This window comes from Vulpes vulpes, chromosome 11 (genome assembly GCF_048418805.1).
Source record: "Vulpes vulpes isolate BD-2025 chromosome 11, VulVul3, whole genome shotgun sequence".
NCBI lineage: Eukaryota > Metazoa > Chordata > Mammalia > Carnivora > Canidae > Vulpes > Vulpes vulpes.
In genome coordinates this window covers 70,489,996-70,513,349 of record NC_132790.1, presented here as the reverse complement: position 1 = coordinate 70,513,349, position 23,354 = coordinate 70,489,996, and the positions used below count along the sequence as shown (strand labels likewise).

At 38.1% G+C, this 23,354-nt stretch overlaps 2 protein-coding genes across 2 annotated transcripts in view; one reads left to right on the top strand and one right to left on the bottom strand.

Moving 5' to 3' along the window:
* The window catches only part of UBE2E1 (ubiquitin conjugating enzyme E2 E1), a 76,450-nt gene extending 56,643 nt beyond the window's left edge, over positions 1-19,807 (top strand). The window contains exons 4-6 of the mRNA XM_072726736.1: positions 16,584-16,716; positions 17,902-18,049; positions 19,014-19,807. Of these exons, the coding sequence (XP_072582837.1) occupies positions 16,584-16,716; positions 17,902-18,049; positions 19,014-19,111 (379 nt within the window). The 3' untranslated portion in view covers positions 19,112-19,807. The remainder of the gene's footprint in view (positions 1-16,583; positions 16,717-17,901; positions 18,050-19,013) is intronic.
* A 1,470-nt stretch (positions 19,808-21,277) lies between these two features.
* NKIRAS1 (NFKB inhibitor interacting Ras like 1) overlaps positions 21,278-23,354 on the bottom strand; it is a 31,277-nt gene continuing 29,200 nt past the window's right edge. The window contains exon 4 of the mRNA XM_026006422.2: positions 21,278-21,810. Coding sequence (XP_025862207.1) covers positions 21,568-21,810 — 243 coding nt within the window. The 3' untranslated portion in view covers positions 21,278-21,567. The remainder of the gene's footprint in view (positions 21,811-23,354) is intronic.

Genomic DNA, 23,354 nt, shown 5'->3' with positions numbered 1-23,354 from the left:
TATGGGATAAGAAAGTGGTCCAGTCTCATTCTTTTTGCATGTAGCTGTCCAGTTTTCCCAACACCATTTGTTGCAGAGACGATCTTTTCTCCATTGTGTATTCTTCTGTTGTTGTAGATTAATTCATCATATAATCGTGGGTTTATTTCTGGTTCTCTATTCTGTTCTATTGAATGTTTTTGTCTGTTTTGTCCATATATCTGTTTTTGTCTGTTTTGTCCATATGTCTGTTTTTGTCCCTGTACCATACTGGTTTTATTACTACAGTTTTGAAGTATAGTTTGAAATATGGGACTGTGATGCCTCCAGCTTTGTTGTTCTTTCTCAGAATTGTTGTGGCTATGGACAGTCTTTTGTGGTTCCATATGAATTTTAATATTGTTCTAGTTCTGTGAAAAATACCCTTGGTATTTTGGTAGGAATTGCATTGAATCTGTAGATTGCTTTGGGTAGTATGGGCATTTTAACAATATTGTTCCAATCCAGGATCATGGTTTGTCTTTCTATGTCACCCTAAATTTCTTTCATTAGTGTCTTTCACAGTATAGGTCTTTCACCTTCTCAGTTAAATTTATTCCTAGATATTTTATTATTTTTGGTGCAGTTGTAAATGGGAATGTTTTCTTAAGGTCTTATTCTGCCAACTTCATTATTACTGTATAGAAATGCAACAGATTTCTGTATGTTAATTTTGTATCCTGCAACTTTACTAAATAATTAGTTCTGATAGCTTTTGGTGGAGTCCTTAGGGTTTTTTATATATAGGATCATGTCATCTGCAAGTAGTCGGCAGTTTAACTTCTTTTTTACCAATTGGATGCCTTATATTTTTTTCTTTCTGATTTCTGTGGCTAGGACTTTTAGTACTATGATGAATAAAAATGGTGAGAGTGGACATCCTTGTCTTCTGATCTTGCGAGGAAAAGCTTTCAGTTTTTTACCATTGAGTATGACGTTACCTGTGGGTTTGTCACACATGGCCTTTATTATGTTGAAGTAAGTTTGTTTGCTTTCATTTTTAGTTTCTAAAAGCTCTTATTTTCTCCCTGCCCTCATTTTATTGAGATATAACGCTGTATTAATTTAGGTTGTAGAACATAATGATTTAGTATATGTATATATTACATAATGATTTGGCCACAGTAAATTTAGTTAGCATCTATCATCTCACATTGTTTCAATTTTTCTCTTGTGCTAACTTTTAAGGTCTACTCTGGGAGCAACTCTCAACTATATGATACAGTATTGTTAACTCTAGTTACTATGCTGTGTATTATATCCCTAGAACTTAACTTATCTTGTTTGTAAGTGGAAGTTTGTACCTTTTGACCACCTTCAGCCATTATCCCCATCCCACCCCTACCTCCTTTTTCGTTTCTGAATACTGTTTTGTTTTAGCCATATCTTGTTTCATCAATGCAGTATCTTCTCTCTCTCTGGATATTAGTAATTTCATTTATTTTGAAATTTTCTTTGTAATTTCTGTTTTCTCTAATTGACTATCTACTAGTTTGTTTTGATCTTTGTTTACCATTTTAGAGAAGAATTCTTTTCCTTGGTTATCTGTTAACTTAGTTGGGGAGCCTTTAATTTTATTGAGGTCTTTCCTCTAGGCTGTTAACATTCCCCAAAAGAGACTGCCTGGAGAGTGAAGGCCAACCTTTGTTCTGGGAGCTGAGAAAGAAAACTGGGGATCTTACTGTTGGGCATGCATAAGCACATTGTTAGTACAGCACCTCTGCCCTCATCCATATTAATGTCCCCTGGTTCAGAGACCCTCAGTTTTAAACCTCTCCAGAAAATAAACCCTAGTCTGGCAGAATTTCTATTGCTGTGTAACAAACTACCACAACTTTAGCAGTTGAAAACAATACACACATTTCAGTATGTACAGTTCACCATGGGTCAGGAGTTGGGGCACTGCTTAGACTTCTATTGAGGATCTTTTAGGCTGTAGTCAAGGAACCCACCAGCCTGTGTGCTCATCTGTCCCTCAGGGTTCGCTTCCAAGCTCCTGTAGTTGTGACATAGAGTTTACTTGCAGGTATAGGACTGAAATCAGTTGCTCCTAGAGAACAGCAGTTCTCTAGCCCTCTCCACTGGCAGTTTACATCATAGCAGCTTGCTCCTTCAAGGCTAGCAGGACCGTATTTCTGTCTTGTCAGCTAAGATGGAGTCTTATATAACATAACAATTTACAGAAAACATAGCCCGATCCATGGAGTGGTAGGTATCCTATCAACTTTGCCTTATTCTGTTGGGGAGAAGCAAGTCACAGCTTCTGCCCATGCTCATGTGGAGGAGATGAGAGTGTATTAGAGGGGAGAACATCATTCTGCCCATCTTAAAATTCCACCTGTCACACAGGGTCTTTGAGTTGGACCACTTATACACACTTTTAACCAGTCCTTATTTTAGAACCTTCCCCTGCCTCGTTCTCAACCTCCTTAGGTACGACAGATTCCTGAGTCTTTAGAGGGCGGTTATAAGGTCTACCTGGGCTTGATTTTTTTTTGGGGGGGAAGGGGGGGTTTCTTCACAGCCAGTTTAGGATTCAGCTTCTTGGATATGTCAAGTCCTTTACCACTTGCCCATTTGTCTCCTAGCTTCCAACTTTTATTAATACTGTCTCCTTTCCTTTTCTTCCCTTTTTAGATTTATGCATTAAATATACATATGTGTGTGTGTGTGTGTGTGTGTGTGTGTTGTTTACTGTCATGTCAGAGTTTGGCGAAGCAGTAAAAGTTGGTACATGTATTCAATCTAGCATCTTTTTATATGTGTCTGAGATAGTTGTTTCCCCCCTCTTGTTCAGTACTTAAATTATGGGGGTTTTTTTCCTTCTAAACGGGAAAAAAATAAGAGATTATCCCTTATTAGAATAATAAAGAATTCTTATTTCATTTTTCATATCCTTCTCTTCTTTAACCTTAGTTTTCAGTCATGTACATGGGCTGTTAGCCACATTTTGTACCTCTCAGCCAAACTCCTCACCTTTGACTTGGAACAGCTGCCTCCTCCTCTCTTAGAACTTTTGTTTTTTGGCTTTTTCCATAAAATTTAACCTGAACAGGCCTATTACCTACCTTAGCAGTTAGTTCTCTGTGAGTGTTTTTCATAAAAAGTTGGAAATTACTAGCTGACATTTTTGTTAGGACTCTTTTCTGTTCGGGTACTATGCTTTGCACTCCTTTGTTACTAAATATTAAATGATGATGAGAATAATTTTAGGAAGCATCTGATACTAACATGAGGTAGCATATGCACTGCCTGTGTTAATTTATAAGCCAGAGTGGTAGCTGGTCAGTGGCCACTGGTGAAGGTTATGTGTGTCTGCTTACCAGTGCTAAGAGTAAACTGTTAGACTTGGGTGGCTGTGAAATGTCACATGTGGGTGCTGCAACTTGGGCCTCTTTAGCAGCTGTGACAGCACCTAGCTTTGTTAAAGCTATTGTCTCTGTTTCTCAGCTAGAAGAATGTGTAGACAGCAGGACAGAGATTTGGTGATGAGATTTAGCAGTGAGCAAGAAGCCAGAGCAGACTCTTCCCCTTCAAGTGCAGCCCTGTATTTGACATACAGGGCATAGCCTCCCTCATTCACAACTCTCAGCCCTTTGCAAATATAAACAGCCTTCTCTTTTCTCTCCTGGCCAGCTGGGGCCAAGAAAGCCAATGACTGTCCAACTGCAGTAAATAGCTCTCCTCACCTCCTGACCCTGTGATTTCCTGGTGGTTCTGAGCTGTAGATCCTGCAATGGAGAGGGAGGGAACAAAGAGGTTGCAGAGGCCTCAGCTTCACAGAGCATTGAGCAGTGGGTGATATTGTATCCTCAGGCAGGGGTTGACCTCCATTTCAGTGTAGGTCATTCCAATGATTGCTGGACCTCCCAGTGCCACTGTGGACTAGAATGGAATGGAGTGGAGTGGAGTGGACCAAACGGACTTCTGAACTGGGGAAGTAGGTGTTATGTTCTATACCTACCTTCTTTTTAGCCTTTCTTTCCTCCCTGTGCTCTTAAATTGCAAAAAGAATAAGCAACACTTAAAAAAAAATTTTAGAGCATAACTTTTAGACTTGTACTCAGTTGAACTGATACTGTACCAAAACCATCTTTGGTTTTCATTAAGTTGGGGTTCTCACTTTTTGGAGTTGTCACATTATTTTTAAAATCTCTCCAGGGCACCTGAGTGGCTTAGTGGTTGAGTGTCTACCTTTGGCTCAGGTCATGATCCTGGAGTCCTGGGATCGAGTCCTGCATCAGGTTCCCCACAGGGAGCCTACTTCTCCCTCTGCCTATGTCTCTGCCTCTGTGTGTCCGTCTCTCATGAATAAATAAAATCTTAAAAATTTTTTAAAATGATCTCTCCTCCACACTAGTACTCCGTGTGGTATGTATTAATTTCCAGTTAATTCATTTCTACAAAAAATTGAATCAATTTTTAAGAAGTTTTAATAACACCTCTTAGCAGGTCACAAGATTTTCTTGTTCCTAATTCTAGCTTCCATCCAAATATAAAAGACAAATGAATTAATACATTAGGAATGGCACAGTAGTAAGTGTGATTAAACAAAATTTGTGGGTAGTCCAAAGGCAGATAATTTTATTGGAAACTCCATGGATGTATTGGGGAAAAAAAACCTCTGTAAGAAAGCCTGTGTATTGGGGAAAAAAAAACCTCTGTAAGAAAGCCTGGATTGTATTGGCCAGAAGTGTGACTTTCTAGCTTTAGGATTTTGTATAAATGCATCCCTTAATGTTCACTTAATCTCCTGAATGTTTCCCAATCTTTTTTTTTTTAAGATTTTATTTATTCATGAGAGACGCAGAGACGTAGGTAGAGGGAGAAGCAGGCTCCTTGCCCCATGTGGGACTTGATCCTGGGACTCGGGGATCACGTCCTGGGCTGAAGGCAGGTGCTAAGCCTAGGTCCTGTATATGCCCAGGTCTCTCTGCCTAGGTCTCTGCCTCTCTCTCTCTCTCTCTCTCTCTCTGTTGCTCATGAATAAATGAATAAAATCTTAAAAAAAAAAAAAAAAGGGAAAAACGTTACCTCTCCTGATACAAAGGATTTTGGGTAAAGATTAAAAAGTTAGTTTATAAAAGAATGGTTAAAAATGACAAATTTCTCTGCATATGTTAGGTTATTTTTTTGTATTATCTACTTTTAAAGGCACAATTTACATACAATTAAATTTACTCCAAGTCTTTCATATTTTAATAATGATTAGATAAATTAACTACTAGATATCTAGGCTGTTTAGATACATTGAACAGGTGTCACTTACCACAGTATATAGTTGGTATTTTGTCGATGTGTTTGCTGAGTAGGCTGTTGGATCCTTTCTTCTTTGTCTTGAAAAATATTTGTATGCTGTTGTTGCATAAACTTGAGTTGCCTCTGATTTTCAACCCTGTTGGAGGGTTCACGGTCTCTCCCTGGGTTCACAGAAGCTTTTATAGTATAAGGTCAAACTATCCTTCAGTGTGACCACAGGACACCTTAACATCATATAGTTACTGATGGCTTTCACAGGGCTGTAAGTTGGGGGTGGGGGCCGTATTATTGATTTCCTGTGAATGACTGTTTTAGATCCTCACCTGAAGATTCAGTAAATCGCTGGGTCACTATTGAAAATCTCTTTGGGCCCTGACAATCAGGAGTGAATTTGTCAAAAGTCACCCCTCTGAGACTCTTACTCTTGCGGACCATAGTCTGCAAAAACTGGATTTAAATTGCGTAGATTGAGTATCATGCATCGCTGCAAGTCTTTAAAGGCCTGGATTTCCAGTCAGAAACCAGTTACTTTTTCTATTTAGTTGACTTTACTAGGTGAATTTGATTTCATTTCTTCTCTCTTTTGTTACATTCTTTAAAATGGAGATACATTGTTACTATAAAATCTCATCTCATGCTGCAGGTATAACCACTGAGATTGTTTTGCATACATAAAAGGAACCTGCCTTTTCAATTCACATTATATTGTGGATTTTTAAAAGTCCTGTTGAGTATGATACCTCATGTCAGTTTAAGAGCTGGATAGTATACTGCCGTATGTATGGTTGTACCAGTTTAACCTATATCCTGTTGATAGTGTAGCTCATTCCAAAGTTGTTTCATCATACATGTCTTATAAATATCCCAATAACTATAGCCATGTGCATGTGTCCACTTATTTCCTAAGGGTAAGCTCTGAGAAGAACTTCCGTGTCAAAGGATATACCAGATTTATATTTGAATATATTATAATCACAACCTAGGATTACTGATTTACTCTCCCACCAGCAATGGAAAAGAGTACCTATTTCATCATATAGTTAACACAGAAGACTTTTAGTCTTTTAAATGTTTGCCAGTCTGATAGGTAAATGTGCCTCCATGTTTAATTTGCATTTCTTTGAGTCTAAGTAAGATTGAGATTTATTGGCCATATGAGTTTGAGAAATGCCTGACCTTTATCCATTGCACTTAGTATGTTTAAAGTTTTTTTTTTCATAGTCAAGGTATTAGCCCTTAATTATGTACTGCAGTTATCTTCCCTCCACCCTTTTATAATGTGTTTCAGATTTTCAGTTTTTACGTAATTATATCTGTTCATCTTTTCCTTTGTGTGCTCTTCAGTGGTGTCTCAGCTTTGCTTTCCCCAGGAGACCCTTAAGACGAGAATTCTAATACAAGTAGTTTTTTAGTGGTGCAAGGAACAAAGGTAGAGGTAGGAAGTAAGATGGGGTAGGAAAGACTGTCAGTAAAGGACACCAGACTGTCAGTAAAGGACACCTTTTAATTAAGCCAGCCCTCGCAGTGAAAGTTGCCTAAGGTTAACTCTGGGGAATTGGATAAAGCACTTGCCAATTATCCGACTTTACTATCAGCTATTGGTTGAGGGCTGTTCCTAGGGAGTGTTCACAGAACACCTTAAACTACATGGTGTAAAACAGCAACTACTATTTATCATAACTTCTGGTATATCTGAAGGCTGACTGGGGCTGGGCTCTCAAGCCATTACAGAGTCTAGAATTACCTGAAGGCTTCTAGATTACTCACATATCTGGTGTGGGCCCAAGAAGATTCAAATGGTGAAGGGCTCGAACACCTGGGGCTCCTCATTCATCCCTCATATTTGGTCTTTTTCCACATGCCCCCCCCCCCCTTAGGTAGGCTTCAGGGTAGTACGACTTATTATATGGGCATTGGGGTTTCCAAGGTGGGGGTGGGGGAGGGAGAGATGAACAACTTCTAGTTGCTGTTTAAACTTTTAGTTTTTAGGGATCCCTGGGTGGCTCAGCGGTTTAACGCCTGCCTTTGGCCCAGGGCCTGATCCTGGAGACCTGGGATCAAGTCCCACCTCTGACTCCCTGCATGGAGCCTGCTTCTCCCTTTGCCTGTGTCTCTGCCCCTCCCTCTGCCTCTCTCTCTCTCTCTATGTCTATCATGAATAAATAAATAAAATCTTAAAAACCTTTTTTTTAGTTTTTAAAATTGTTGCCAAGTTATGCTGGTGCTATTTTAAAATAATCTACCTGGCCATTCACAAACCTTACTTTTAGGACCCCATTACGCACTCTTAAAAATTATGAGCCCCAAAGAGCTTTTGTTTATTTAGTTAATTATTACAGATTTTTACTATATTCAGCTTTAGCTGAAACATTAAAAATATTTCATTCATTTTAAAATAACAAAAGCATGTTAACATTTTTTAATGAAAGTAACTTAATTTCCAAAGCTAAATCATTAGAAGAGTGGCTGTTTTTTATATGTGCAATTTGCATATACATTTAAGACAGCTGGATTTTCTTATCTGCTGCATTCAGTCTGTTGTCATATCACACCTTGTGTAGTCTCAGCAAAACTTCACAGTACAAATGTTGAGAGAATGAGAGTTAAAAAGGCAAATACTGTTTAGAATTGTGAAAATAGTTTTGATCTGTGGGCTTGCTGAAAGGGACTTGGAGAATTGCTGATCTAGCCTTTCCTGTATGTGAATACCAGCTTTAGCTCAAAAAGTCTTTATCCTCCAAATCCACATGAGTTCTGAGCTGAGGGACTTTGTAGTTAGCTGGACCTAGGATGAGAGAAGCCTGCTTGGGGTGTTTACCCAAATCCCTGGAAGGAGGATGCAGGTTAAGGACAAAGAATCAGTAAAATTGCTACAATTAAGAGACTGGAAGGACAGTTCTAGGCTGATTGGGCAGTGTAGGCAGGTGTTCTGAGATGCCCTCATAAATAGGTTAACCATGTCCTATCCTAATTGGAACACTTTTAAGATCAAAAGGGGCAGTAAAAAAATTAAAATTAGTTTTATTAAAAGCTTTAATTTACCAAACAATAAAATAGTTCATACCACATGAAAAATGACAAAAAAGAAAAAGAAAAAATCACTGCAGCAAGATAATGCAATTTTCTCTGCTCTAAGGCAAGATGTTGAACCTGTTTCTTGTGCATTTACACTTGTCACTTCCCACTTTTCCCTCTAACCATGCCACCTCCTGCCTACCTCACCTGCAGTTTGAGATTGGCAGCAGTTGCATTGTGGAGGCTGTGCAGTTGAGTGTGACTGAATGGGAAATCTTTAACTGTTTTTTTCCAAAAGGTATGCTGTAGAATCTTCTTAGAGTTGAGTTAAACCTGATAGGTTCCTCTTTGAGAATTTTGGAATCCCTTAAATAGCTTTTCTTGCAACACTGTTGCTTTTGAGGATCTACACTAAGTCTGTGGAGGGAACAAATGTTAACAGCTGTACCTTATTTCCTCCAAAAAATCTAAACAAGAGATTGAGCTGTACTGCATTGCTCACCCCAGTAGAAGAGTTGGCTGTGCTTCTGTAGGCTCTATGAACTGATTAAGAACCAGAGACTAATAATTGATTGCTATTTACTCATTTAGATAGCAGTGTTATATATGCTAATATAAGCAATGCAGCTAAAAAAATCAGGACTCAAACACCTTATTCTAGGCAGATCTCCTGCTTTGGATTATTTTGGTGGCAGTAGAAGAGTAATCACCATAGCCTTAGAACTTGAATCTGTTCTGACCCTGTTTTTCTAACTTCTCTGGGGAAAGAGCAAATTAGAATTATTCTTAAGTCAGGCTTGTTTGATCTTCCCTTATATTGAATACCTACCTGTTTAACCTTGTATAGAAAAAATGGTTTTTGAGACACAAGAGATGACGATCTCTTATTTAATTCTAATTGTTCCTATGTGCCATTCTCCACCCTCAATTCCTTTTAGGCCCTTGAATTTGACTAGTTTGCATTTCACTTGCTTGGTACTTTACCCTCACTTGCGTATCAGTAGCCCAGAGGTTAAAGCGTGATTTTTAGTTCAGTTTACTAAACATTGTCTCGTTACACAGCCAGCATCTCTCCCTGATGATGAGTAAGGACCCACTGATGTCCACAGTGTTTTAGATCTGCTCTTGTTTTACTATCCTTACTGTTGTCTTTTTCACATTATCTTGAAACTAGTTTTTTGGTGTTTTTTTTTTTTTTAATTGTGTCCTTATTCTGTGTACATCTAATTTTTTTTCAAGATTGGAATATAGAATTCCAGAAGGGCTGGACTGTCTTCTAAAGCAACAACTTGTAGGTAAAACTACAATTGAATGGTTAGCTGGAGAGATTGAGCTTTTCTAGTTGTTACTTAACCTAATTTGGAAACATTGTCATGTAAATCTGAACAGTGGCTCGTATTTTGGCCAGCTAATTATTAATTACTATTATGCAATGCCATTTAGTATGTGTGGAAAATTACTATTCTCTAAAGGCCTAAAATCTGATCTAAGGGAGATCGTATATTGACAGGGCTGTAGCATTTTGTGTGAATACTTACCAGTCCACTTTGTTTGGAACAGATTTTGAAAACAAACTCTACAGCTTCCATAATCCTAAACTCAGCCTTGTGCTTCATGAAAAGTTGCATCAAATCGCTTTGAAGGTTTATACCCTTTCTGCTGGAGTTAGAGAGTAGGCATCATTTCCTCAGTGTTGATATGACACAATTTTTTTGGGGGGGGGGTGGTGGTTCGTGGAGGACATGGATCATGTTGTTGTAGATCTTAAGTGTCTGAGACAGTTTTCCTTTCCATGTGTAGGAAAATGTAACCCCCTATTTGGGCCCACTTCTGTTCCAGTGCAACTGCTTAGCTACACTGGATACCACTAATGTAAATTCTTACATAGGAGTCTTTTAGATTGGCCTTTGAATTACAAGTTCTTCCCAGGGAATGGTAACCTGGATGGTACATCCCTAGCAATACCTCTTTGTAGGAAAAGAGGTCTCTCTTAAGTTACTAGAAAGTGACCAGCCCACTTTTTAAAGCAGTGTAATCTCACCAGCCACGTCACTAGCATGTTACCTTATTCAGATTTTCTGATTTTTCAAGTTTCTTCTGCCACTCACTTCTAGGTTACAAATAACAACTGCTTATGAAGGGATGGTGAGAACAAGAAGCTTTTTGTTCTCATTTTTTATAAAATTCCTTTGCATGTGTTGTGTAGTTGTCATGGAGAGGGCAGCTTTCATTCTCTGGAAAGTATGTCTATTGGGAGATGATTGTAGGAGATGAGGATTCCCTCTGGTAGATTGCTGCATTCATACTATTTTGTCATATTCTCTTTGAATTTCTTAGCAAAAGAAAGTCAATTAAGAATGGATTTTGAATAGTTGGTTGTGGGAATATAGATTTGATTGTGGATCTCTTCTATCAGCATTTTCTAAGTTCTCTATGTGGTATTTAGTAAGCATTACCCGGGTTGATACTTGTTTCTTACTACAGGGAATGATAGGCAGTGAAGGAGAGAGCTAGAGAATATAAATGGTAATTTAAATCTAGAAGATTAGAGGGTATAGTTGGTATTCAGTTACCACTTAATGTCCTCTATAGCTAGCTTCTCAAACTTTTAATGTGTGAATTCTGATGCATTAGGTGTAGGGTGGAGCCTAAGTCTGCATTTCTAACAAACTCCCAGAGGATGCTGATGTTTCTTTGTCCAGGGACCACATTTTGAGTAACAGGGGTCTGTAGAACATTCAGGGCATATGCAAATCTAACTTTTAATAACAACCACACAGGATATAAACTTTTTTTTTTTCCTGTACCACGCACAGAGTAGTAAAACAAAGATAAGAGGATGAGCAGTAGAGTCTTGACAACAGGGATTCAAACTGTGAAGCTTACCTTTACTAGTTCAACTCAAGATTTCCAGCTTTGGGCACTATTGACATTTTGGGTTGAAAGAATTCTTTGTAACAGAGGCTGTCTGCTGCATTGGAGGATGTTTAGCAGCACCCCTAGCCTCAACCGATTAGGCCACTCCCTCCTAGTAGTGAATCCAAAAATATCTCCAGACATTGCCAAATGTCTCCTTGGGGGGGCAAAACTACCCTTTATTGAGAACTGCTCTAAGGCAATTAGAATATAGGAGTTTGGAGGATTTTATGACATAATACACTGTATAAGCAGCTGGTTTGCTTTATTATGAAGCTTCTACAAAGAGTAGACAGGGACTAGCCAATCAACAGTGTTGCCACTTTATTTCTTTATTTTTATGAAGCATCAGTCATTGTACTATGGGAAAAGTATCAGAGATTACTTGGGATTTTTAGGTGGGTAAAATGAGTTTCTAATTCCGTTGATCATGAGCCTCTACCCTTTTTTGAAATACGCTGGTACATTTGCTAACTTGGCCCATTTTTCACTTATTTTGTGCTATTGATATACAGGTGCTTGTCTGTAGCATGTATATCTTTTCCATCTTCCCAAACTTTACCCTCAACTTTTTTCCTAGGATATAAGACCAGATAACTAAGCTCTTTAAAATTATGCCTAAAATAATACCTGAATTAGGGTTTCTGTCTTTATATGAAGGGTCCCATCTCTCCCAATAAAAGTGTTAAAAATTAATCTAGAAATATAATGTTTACAAACACTGATTATAATTTCACTTTGCTTCCAGGACATTCTTTAAAAATTAAGATGTATCTTTGGTTGCTGTTGAAATGGAAGAACAGTAGTCTATAGTAAGTTAGTACTGAGGATGGGAATGGGGGAGTACTTAAAAACATGACTTTTATACAAAATGAAGCTTAAAACATTAGCTTATGTCATTATCTTAGAGATTTTTAAATCAATTTCGAGAGCATATCAAATTCTACAGTAAGACTGCTCTAATGACAGTTTTTCTAATTGGTTTTATTTCCTAAGATTATACCTTAAATGACTTGTATTGATTACATTTTATATGATGTGTAGCCGCCTTTTCCTGTGGTTATGGAGGAAGCATGGGTTTTGAGGATTAAGGGAAAGGGTGGTAGAGGTGAGAGTCCTTGTCATTAAGTTAATTATTCAGGGGGTATGGTGCCAATCAGTCAAAAGGCTAACTTTTCTTCAGAAGAATATTGTGGTTCATGACAATCCCTGCTGCTAATGTTAATGTATCTCTATGAAGTCAGAAACCATTATAGAAGTAAACTATTGTGTCAAAAGTAGAAATGACTATTTCTCTTTTTTTAAAATTAAGTTCTGTGCCCAGTGTGGAACTCAAAACTCCAAGATCAAGAGTCATATGCACTACCAACTGCCAGCCAGGCACCCTTGACTGTTATTTTTCTTAAAATGTTTTGCCACAGCTCTATTTAAACTAGAAGGGAAAAAGACTGAATCAAGGGCAGAATTTTTCTTTTTGCCTTGTATAAGAGTTCTGGATATTTTTTGTTCCCATCTTCCCTTAAACTCCATCTCCCACACTTTCTAATAATTTAAATTAATAATTTAAATCACGTGCCATTTTAAAGTACACTTCAGTGAGTGTTTGAAAGTGAAGTTAGATTTCTTATTGTGGAACTAAAAAGTATCTTAAAGGGTGGGGACAGAAGGCTGGTAAAAGAATATGTTGACCTGAGGGTAAACCTAGTTAGTCATTTTATAGAGAAGAGGGTGGGGTTCTGGGACAGACCTTTCCCAGTAGTGTTGCACGTAAAGCTTGTTCCTTGTTCTCCTTCACAGTGGCTTTCTGAGAGCTGTAAACCTGTGCCCTCACCACTACCCGCATAGGTCTCTACCCACCTTCTAGACCAGTAGTAGATCCTAACTTTTACAGTGAGAACCTGGGGGGAAAAAAGACAAAACATTTGCAGGCCCATAGAATTTTTGTTTCATTCTATGATTAATAAAATGTATATGACAAAGTTTATATGAAGTTTTTATTCAAGTAGCCAATGCTTGGTTGTTCCAGTGGGTTCTTAGATCCTTCCCTATAACTCCCAGGTCCCCTGGCTGAGGATCTACAAGTCCATGCCATTTAGTTTTCTCCAGGGCTCCTGTTTATTGCTTTAGGATTTCAACCACATTTGATAAGTATTTCACTTGTATTCTTTTCTTAATATAACCCACCTTTATTCTCCATTTTTAAAGTTTAACAGAAGTGTGGCATTTTTTATTATAGTTTTTTTCTGAACTTTTAGAAAAGCTTACGCCCAAACTGAAAGCTGATTACAAACAAGTAGCCACCTTGATTTGAATTTCCAGTTATATCATAGGTGACACAAGCTCTAATGTTAAAACTTATGTTCTAAACTGGTTGTCCTACTTCCTGTAACTGGTACCAGTGGTTCCCCAAAGCAACCAATACCTGTTTAAAGATCCCCATAGATTCTTAAGTCCCTTCTGAATATTCTAAACTCAGCCTGGGATGAAGGGTCAGGAATCTTGAAAGTTCCATAAGTTTGTTTGTTTTTTTAAGATTTTATTTATTTATTTTACCTACTTACCTACCTTACTTACGTAGAGACAGAGACATACATAGGCAGAGGGAGAAGTAGGCTCAATGTGGGACTTGCTCCCAGAACTCCAGGATTATGCCCCGACCTGAAGGCAGACGCTCAAAGCTGAACCACCCAGGCGTCCCAAAAGTTCCATAGGTTATGTAGAGGAACAATGAAATTTGGAAATCACCTATTTTCTGTACAATCCATAAAAGCTGCTTATGGTGGTGTTAAACATGTCATGTCAACATGTTGCCTCTAGGGTTAGAGGGACCTTACTGTTAAAGTTTTTTCTGGGTCTGTCTTAGCATTAGCAACCAAGCTGTGAGGATAACTGTATGGAATGCTGCCATTACTGGGTTTTGGATGGCTTTGCTTCTGCTTTGGGACTTGGTTCCTCATCTGTAAAAAGAGAGGTTTACAGCAGATGATTGTCCTTTGCCTTTTAGCCTTAGATACCATGAACTAGATTAAATAGGTTATCTGTTATCTGCAACCTCTGTATCAGTCGTGTCTTCTTCACCTTGTTAGTCCACTTTGTAGTTAACTCTAGTTGGGTAAATAGGTGTCCTGGCTGTATTGGCCAGTGTAGACTTTTTGCCCAAGTACATATGCTGGATGCAAACATGTAGGAAGACCAGATGACCAAGGGCCAGTTTTAACCTCAGGATATGAAGCTGTAATCAAGATAGTAAGTATCCTTTCACTAGAAGTTACTGCATATTCCTTGAAGTAGAGGGTTGTTTAAAAACTCTCCCTACTTCCGAACCTTGTGAAAATATGGCCAGTTGACATGTAAAAGTATCAAGTGATCCTTAATATCATTTAATGAGAGACTACTGTGGGTCTGTTCTACAGAGGTTATCTCCCCCCCCCCATTTTAATTATCAAAACATTCTTGAGAATTTGCAGTTTATTTAGTGACCTTAAAGTCACACAGCTAATAAGTACTCAAGTCAGTGTCTAAGCTCTGCGCCTCTTGGCCAGTTTGGGTCTACTCTTCCCGTTAGCCCATCTTTTTTTTTTTTTTTAAAGATTTTATTTATTCATGAGACACACAGAGGCACAGACATAGGCAGAGGAAGAAACAGGCTCCCTGTCGGGAACCTGAAATGCAGGACTTGATCCCAGGACCCCAGGATCACAACTTGAGCCAAAGGCAGACTCACAACCACTGAGCCACCCAGGTACCCCTATTAGCCTGTATTCTTTTGTCGGTATTTTCTCCCTCCTTTCTTGCCAGCCACATCATGTTTTCTTCCCTAACTTTTGTTTCTTTTTGGTTTTCTTTTATAAACTCATCTGAAAGGGGAAAAAAAATCTGTGATGGGTTTGTGGAAAGTGTAGGGCCACAGGCACGTATTTTGCCCCCTCCTCCCATTTCCCTTTTTACTCTTTCTCTTAAATGGAGGAATTGAACCTCATCTCTAACCAATTAGCAGAGGGCATCTTGAGGACAAGGATTTTTTGTCTTATTCATTATTAAAATCCTTACCATGGGGATCCATGGGTGGCGCAGCGGTTTAGCGCCTGCCTTTGGCCCAGGGCGCGATCCTGGAGACCTGGGATCGAATCCCACATCGGGCTCCCTGCATGGAGCCTGCTTCTCCCTCTGCCTGTGTCTCTGCCTCTCTCTCTCTCTCTCTCTGTGTGACTATCATAAATAAATAAAATTAAAAAAAAAAAAGAACCAGCTTGCCTGGTTTAAAAAAAAAAAAAAATCCCTACCATGTAACTTGGCCTAGAAGTACATTCAATAAGTATTTGAGTTCATACCATCCATTCATTTTAAAATGCTGTTTGCCTCTCTGTAGAAATTAGTCTGTGTGATTGGGATATAGAAGCCTCTCCAAGTGAAGGCCTTTTTGTTGTTTGGCTGACATACATCATGATCCTTGAAGCAACAGTTGATAACTAGGTTTGAGAAATGTGAGCCACTTTAATACTGTCATGTCCATGCTGTGGGAAGTCTTTTTAAAATTAGTATCTGAAACCATTTCCCAAACTTGTCTTTTCCTCTGTCCTCAATACCTTAAGTCCTGGTAGTGTTTACTTGTTTGGGCAGGCATATTAGGCTCTTCATTGGTCTTGGAATTGGAGGGTAAATATTTTTATTAATAATTGTACTTGGATACAGAGCACTCTGCAAGCCAATACAATGCTTTGGAAGGGTATTATGGTATAACTAAATATAAATAACAGCGATGTAACAGGGAAAGGGATAAATTAACATCCCAACTCTAATATTTAGAGAACCTGGTTATAATTTTATACATTGAAATGCAAAATAAATAACTTGTCATTGGACACTCTCTCATCCTTGTGCTCTTCTCACCCAACATGGTTTATAATGGAGACCATACTGTAATCCACTGGATTTCCTCTTAGGGTAAGACTATGGAAATAGAAGAGCAAGGAACAAGAACCACAGTCAGTGGGTTAGAAATGAAACTTTGTGTTTAAAATGGTTATCAGAAATGACTACTGTGACCAAAAACCACTGAAATTTGTCACTAAAATATTGTTTACATTTTCTTATGAGGTATCGAGAAGGTTGAGAATTGAGGAATATCTTGCTTATTCACAGCTTAAGTAGGCTTAGAATGGTTTAAACATTCTTTATTATTCAGTTTACTTGACCTAAGGCTGATTGGTTTTTTGCAGTCCAGAGTCACATTGTGTCTGAAAGACACTTCTGTTTGTGGAGCGAATCCACACATTAAACGAAAAGAAGAGGTCTTCTTTTTTTCTTTTTTAAATACCCTATAAGAAGTTAGATGGGGCCACCTTCTGCTTACCTTCTGATGTATTACTTCACAGTGCTGGTCCCAAAGGCGATAACATCTATGAATGGAGATCAACCATTCTGGGGCCTCCAGGATCTGTGTATGAGGGTGGTGTATTTTTCCTTGATATCACTTTTACACCAGAATACCCCTTCAAGCCTCCAAAGGTAAGAACTTCCCTAATATATAGTCAAATTTACATACTGCCATGAGAGACTGTTGAATTTTAATCACAAAAGGTAGATTTCTGTTCTATCTTAATGAATCTTTACATTTGGATGGACATAAAATACTGCATGGGGTAGGCAGGGCTTTGCCTCTTGGCAGAGACCACTTCTAGAAATATGTGCTTTGTTTTGATGGTGTTTAAAATCTTGCTGTTTTTAGTGACATAGCAACCCAGAATCAATCCTCTACTTTCCATTCAATAGGGGAAAAAGTTACTGAACAGTTAAAAGTATCTGTGCACAGAAATGACTACTGTGACCAAAAACCACTGAAATTTGTCACTAAAATAATTAGGAAATCAGAATCTCCTACCAAAGCTTTGGATTCTGCTCCTTGTCATGTTTTGGCCTTGTTCAAATTCTTAATCTCCAGGCTTCAGTTTTCTCATCTAGGATTGTATCTCCTCTGATACTCAACAATTTATGATTCTTATTTACTAAGTGGTAATTTTTTACTTTGGAATGATTCTGTGTATCTCACAAAATTAGGAACCAACCCCCCCCCCCCAGCAATCCAGACTCACGTGACTTGTGTTAATTTGTCTACTGCTATGATCCTTACCCATTTCTGGCTCCTCACCTTTGGAGACTCCATTATAGTGATCCTGTAACCTAGGTAGACAGGATACCTGCAGGATCTAATGTAAAAGTCAGAAGAAGCAGAAACAAATCTCATCTTCAAATTATTATTTTTTACAGTGTTTACAGCTAAGCGTCTTGCTTCTGTTAGTATCTCAGTTTGAATTTATTATAAAGCTTATTTTAAGGCTATGTAGTACTACCAGCTAACACAAGAGGTCAGCAATTAGCTATTTCAAACTTGAAAAATTAGGAAAACATTTAAAACATTAGTGAAACTGCTAAAGATGAATTTGGGAAAATAACCGAAGTTACCTTTTTTTTTTTTTGTTGGATAACTTTTGAAATGACAGAGTGTATCAATGAACACTTCTACTCTTAGATTTATTAAAGTCTCTTAACCTATCTGTATCAGCTTTAAAACTCTATTCATCTTTTAAAGAAACACTTAGTTTTAAATTAACAGCCACTCAATTGGAAAAGCAATTTAGTAAGAATTTCATTGTTTGCTGTTTAAATTTTAATACTGTTTTTTTTTTTTTAAAGGTTACATTTCGGACAAGAATCTATCACTGTAATATTAACAGTCAAGGAGTTATTTGCTTGGACATATTAAAAGATAATTGGAGTCCAGCACTAACCATTTCTAAAGTTCTCCTTTCTATCTGCTCCCTTCTTACAGACTGTAATCCTGGTAAGGTTAATAATTCTTTTTTTCTTTTTTCTTCCTTACCTGAAAAATACTTGTTTTGATAAAGTACAAAGCTTTTGAAGAACAAAAAGCAGGGATGCCTTGATGGTGTAGCTGGTTGGGTCTGACTCTTGGTTTGGGTTCAGGTCGTGATCTCAGGGTTGTGGGATCAGGCCCTGTGTTGGGCTCAGTGTGGGGTCTGCTTGGGATTTTTTTTTCTCTCCCTTTGCCCCTCCTGCTCATGCGCACACTTGCTCTCTCTCAAATCTTTTCTTTTTTTTTAAAGGACAAAAACTAACCTTTTTTGAAAGAAAGTTTTAATCAAGAAAAGTTCAATCTACTAGTTGAAAAAGGCAAAAATTTCTATGCTCTAGGAACAAAGATTTACAAAATTGCCTTAGATTTTTACATTTGTTATACAGTTCCCCTAAACCACATACTTCTAACTAAATGTTGAGCTTCTTTGCTTAATAGTTAGTGGTTATCGGACTGATTAGGGTGAGAGGAGGCTTAATTTCCTTTTATTATTAAAGATTTGCCATAAAAGATTCTATTTAGGTTTCAACCTAATTGTTGGTTTTGACCTAGCAGCCTGGCTTTTTCTAGGTAACTAATGTAGAGGTAAATAGTGTTATATTGCAACAGCCCAGAGGACTTGAAGGAACAGTCAGTGTGAACACAGCTGGATGTTCATCATAGCCTTGAACATTCCAGTTTTTATTGACTTACTTAACACTCCAGTTGGGTGGTGGTTGTTGGGAGAAAAATAGAATGAATTAAGGAGATGAAGCCACACTAGTACTAAAGCCTGAGCATTCTATTAAGTTTTCCCCTTGCATACTCTTTTAGAAAGAAAAAGTGCCCAGGAAAATGGCATTTCAAAACTGGTTTTGATCACAAATACTTTGTCTAAAATTTGAAATGGTCTTTTCCTTTCCTCAAAGTAATCTACATTTTTTTCTTCCAGCTGACCCTTTGGTGGGAAGTATTGCCACTCAGTATATGACCAACAGAGCAGAACATGACAGAATGGCCAGACAGTGGACCAAGAGATACGCTACATAAATTGGGTTTTCACAATTCTTACATTATTTGTCTGTCACAGAGAGAGCTGCTTATGATTTTGAAGGGGTGGGGGAGGGTGGGAGTTGGTAAAGAGTAGGGTATTTCTATAACAGATATTATTCAGTCTTATTTCCTAAGATTTTGTTGTAACTTAAGGTATCTTGCTACAGTAGACAGAAGAATTGGTAATAGCAACTTTAAAAACTGTCATTAGTTCTGCAATATTAGCTGAAATGTAGTACAGAGAATAGACATTTGGGTTCAGTTGCTTGTAGTCTGTAAATTTAAAATAGCTTAATTTTGTACAGGTTACACACATGGCCATTTATGTAAAGTCCTTCCAAGACTACAATTTTTTTTTTTGTTCAAAAAAAATTGGAATTTCTTTTCCCTTCTTGGGAGGGAACATTGATATTTAACAGTTTTTAGAGACTGTCATCTCATATATATAAAATGGATATGTGGCTATAAGACACCATATAGGAAATGAGTAGTTATGTATTTTATTTTATATGCCAATCTACTTTATTGTGACAAGATAAGAGGTTTGAATCACAACTTGTGAAAACCTGTAGTAAAATACCTTAAGCTGTTAACTGTAAGGTGTGGAATAGGAGTTGCTCAGTGGATTGGTTATATGTTGTGGACTACTTAAGTCTGCATTTGTTACTGTGCTAATAAACAATATTAAAACAAGCACCTAACACTGCTGTATTCAATTACTTTCTTCTGCCTGTGTTTGTAGTTCACAGATTCTTCTAAACTTAATAGGGCTTTGCTACTGAACAACCTACAAGTAATACAGATGATAATTATCAAGGACCTAGGTTAGGGTTGGTATTCTTCTACTCTGCTTATGAGGTATCTCAGAAAAGACATCTCCCATAGAGGGCAGTTTGGCAATACCTAAGTGTACATATATCCACCAGTTCTGTTTCTCTGCATATCTCCAGAGAAACTTTTTTTAAGTCATTGTAAAAGAATTCATCTGTGTAAAAATACATAGGAAAAAACTGGGATCAACCCTAGGGAATGACTTATCTGAATAATTTTCTGGCAAAAAAAAAATGTATTTGTGATGAGGAATTTCAGCCAATTAAACAGGAGAAACACTAGCTGATTTACAAGTTTTATATTATGCAGTTCTTCACCTCCCAGAAATGAACCAATTGACTTTTTAAAATTCACTGAACGTAGCTTTAAAAGTATTCCACTTAAGAAGTCAGTTTATAGCGCAGCAGCTGGCTCTAGTGATAGAGACTCTTAATCCTGGAGTCATGAGTTAGGGGTAGAATTTACTTTTTTAAAAAGAAGTAGCTGAGGGGTGCCTGGGTGGCTCAGTTAGTTAAACATCTGACTCTTGATTTTGGCCCAGGTCAGGGTTGCCAATTAAAACATTAAGTAGCTTTGCTTCCTACTTTTAAAATTAGTTACAGTATTGTTAACCTGCAAAACACAATTAGTCCCGCTGCTTGAATATTGCCAAAATCTTCAAAGAATACTACAGCACAGACTACAATATCTAACCTGTAGTCCAGTATTTTTATGATACACTTTATTCCACATGACTGTGTCTCCAGAAAACTACTGGAGAAGGTAAAGTAATACTTGTTGAAAATGGAAGCTTAAGTGTCCTTAAGTGCTTAGTAGTTTTCTAAAGAAAGAGCAAAAGCTTTGAACATACTTACACCACCTGCTACCCTGGGTCATGCTAAACATATAATTTGAACAAAGCTAAATCATAGGTTTTGTTCTATTTAGCTAGGTCTCCCAAGAGCTGTAATTTAGTTTAACACCTAAACTGTTTACTGTTAGTGATCTAAAAATATCATTTTATAATTCTAGACATTAGATAATTAATGAACTTCTTAAAAAGAAAGTTATAGGGACACCTAAGTGGCTCAGCAGTTGAGTGTCAGCCTTTGGCTCAGGGCATGATCCCAGGGTCTGGGATCGAGTTCCACATCAGCCTCCTGACATGAGTAGCCTGCTTCTCCCTGTGCCTATGTCTCTGCCTCTCTGTCTCTGTGTGTGTGTCTCATGAATAAATAAATCTTTTTAAAAACCCCACAAAGTTATATTTGAGCTAAGAAGTTGCATAAAGTTACAGAGAACAATGGCTTCTGAAATAAGTTGGGGGTAATGGAGCTCTACTACTCATAGGTATATCAGCATACCACCCAGACTTTATTTTACTGTTCGGACAAGTACAACAAATTTAAACAACAAAGGTACTAAGTTCAGGGATAAGTTTCAAACAATGACAAGGCAAATATATTATTTCATATCAGACAATAAATTTAGCCCAAATAATTTAATTCTAACCTAAAGTGCATTAAATTACTCCTTAAAGGTTTCCTAAGGACCAAAGGTAGGTGATGCAAATAGCCTGTTTTAAATATGCTCACAGATACTTAAAGGCAATCATTATTCAACAGTTGTAGCATTACTGATTTTTAGTTCTCCGAGCTAGAATTCCCTTTGTTTTTCCTCCCAGGCAAAGGAAAGCTTGATTTGCTCTGGGGCTGGGAAAGTTTGCTGGCTAAGAGAGTGAATGGCTCAATCAGAGTTCTCCGATCTGTAACCGTTACCTCCCACAGGCGTACTTTCTCACTTCTCGCCCATTGCTGTGCCACCTCAGCATCCACTTGTCTCTGCTCAGAAAGGTCGATTTTGTTTCCTAATACGACAATTGCTACCTAAAAGGAAAATAAAAAAGATTATGCTTTGCCAGCATCCGTTCCTAGGTAAAAGAGAAAAAAAAAAAATCAAGAAAATTGTCCTATTGAATAAAACTGCTTCAAAACTGATCTTCAGATGTGACCTGAGTCCAAACTAGCAAGACATTAACCTCACTCTTCCTGAATGCGTTTTCATTAAAAACGCAGATGCTCTACAGCTTGTTAACTAGGAAACATTCTAAATGAACAGTAGGTGAAGTTACTCAAGTATGAATAGAAGCTAGACTTGGGGAAATTACTATCTAAGAAACATAACAGTTTGAAATGTGTCTGCATTTCAGTGTAGCTATTATACCTGCTGTTTGGGAAATCTGCAATACATACTTCAAAAAACAAGATTCCTGGAGCCGTGAGAGTTTACCTCTAGAATCTAAATTCTATGAGAACAGGAATTATTCTGATCACAGACATGTGCATAATGCAAGCACTAATATCTGTTGAATGTTATGGACCGATAGCATTTTACACTAAAGGTAAGACAATCATTCACTTAAGCTTGAATGTTTATTGCACACCGTGCAGTGTCAGGCCACCAGAACACAGCGGTCACAAGGCAGTCAAAGCCCAGGAGTAAGGGAGGTCTGGAGGAGAGAATATCCAATTTTCAGGCCTTTGACTATATAAGTAGACAATAAAAATTACAGAAAGTAGAAGGGCAGTAAGAACTGCTAGAGGAGGAACCTCTTGAGGAGCAGCTTTGAACTAGGACACTTAAGCCATTGCTGTGTTCTTGCCTTAAAACTGAGCTGAGTTCCAGTTAGACCATGCCTCCCAGGTAGGATGGAACAACAGGCCCCTAAGGTCTTTTTGGCAAGTCTTCTGTTCCTTCATTTCTCAACAGGATCTATCCCCACAGGCCCTCCTGCTACTCTTCATCACCCACATTTTCATCTTCACATGTATCTCTTTGATCTCTGATCTCCCATCTCCCATCCAGTTGCAGAAACCGCTCCCTGTTGTCCCTTCACTTTAACAAAATCTCCTTTTTACATCCCCATCTCTGCTTTTGAATGTTCTCTACGCTTTTCCTAGCTGAAACTGGCTCAGCTCTGTATTCTCACTACCACAGTGGGCACAAGGGATGTAGGGGGTGTCCTTGTCCCTCAATGCTGTCTCCAACAATGTCCTCTAAGAAGGCTAAAATTGAAGGCTGGTGCTATTAACCTGTACTACCTGTTTCCCACCCCCCACTCTGTTGCTACTCATTACAGACCTGGCTCATGGTCACCACCGCACTACTTTTATCATAAGTCCTAATGACTTCACTAGCCACATGGATGACCTTTCCCAAACAGCCTTGATCATCCTCCTGACTTGTTCGGCCATTCACTCCCATGAACACATCCTAGCTCTTGCCATTATAATTGCTCCCCTCCATGGTCTCAATTCCAGAATCCCACTCCCACTTCTACCTTCCTAGTTCATGCCTAACATTCTGATTGCAACAATCCTCAACACCAGAAGAACTTACAGTCCCGCTGGCTCTCATACCTTTATCACTG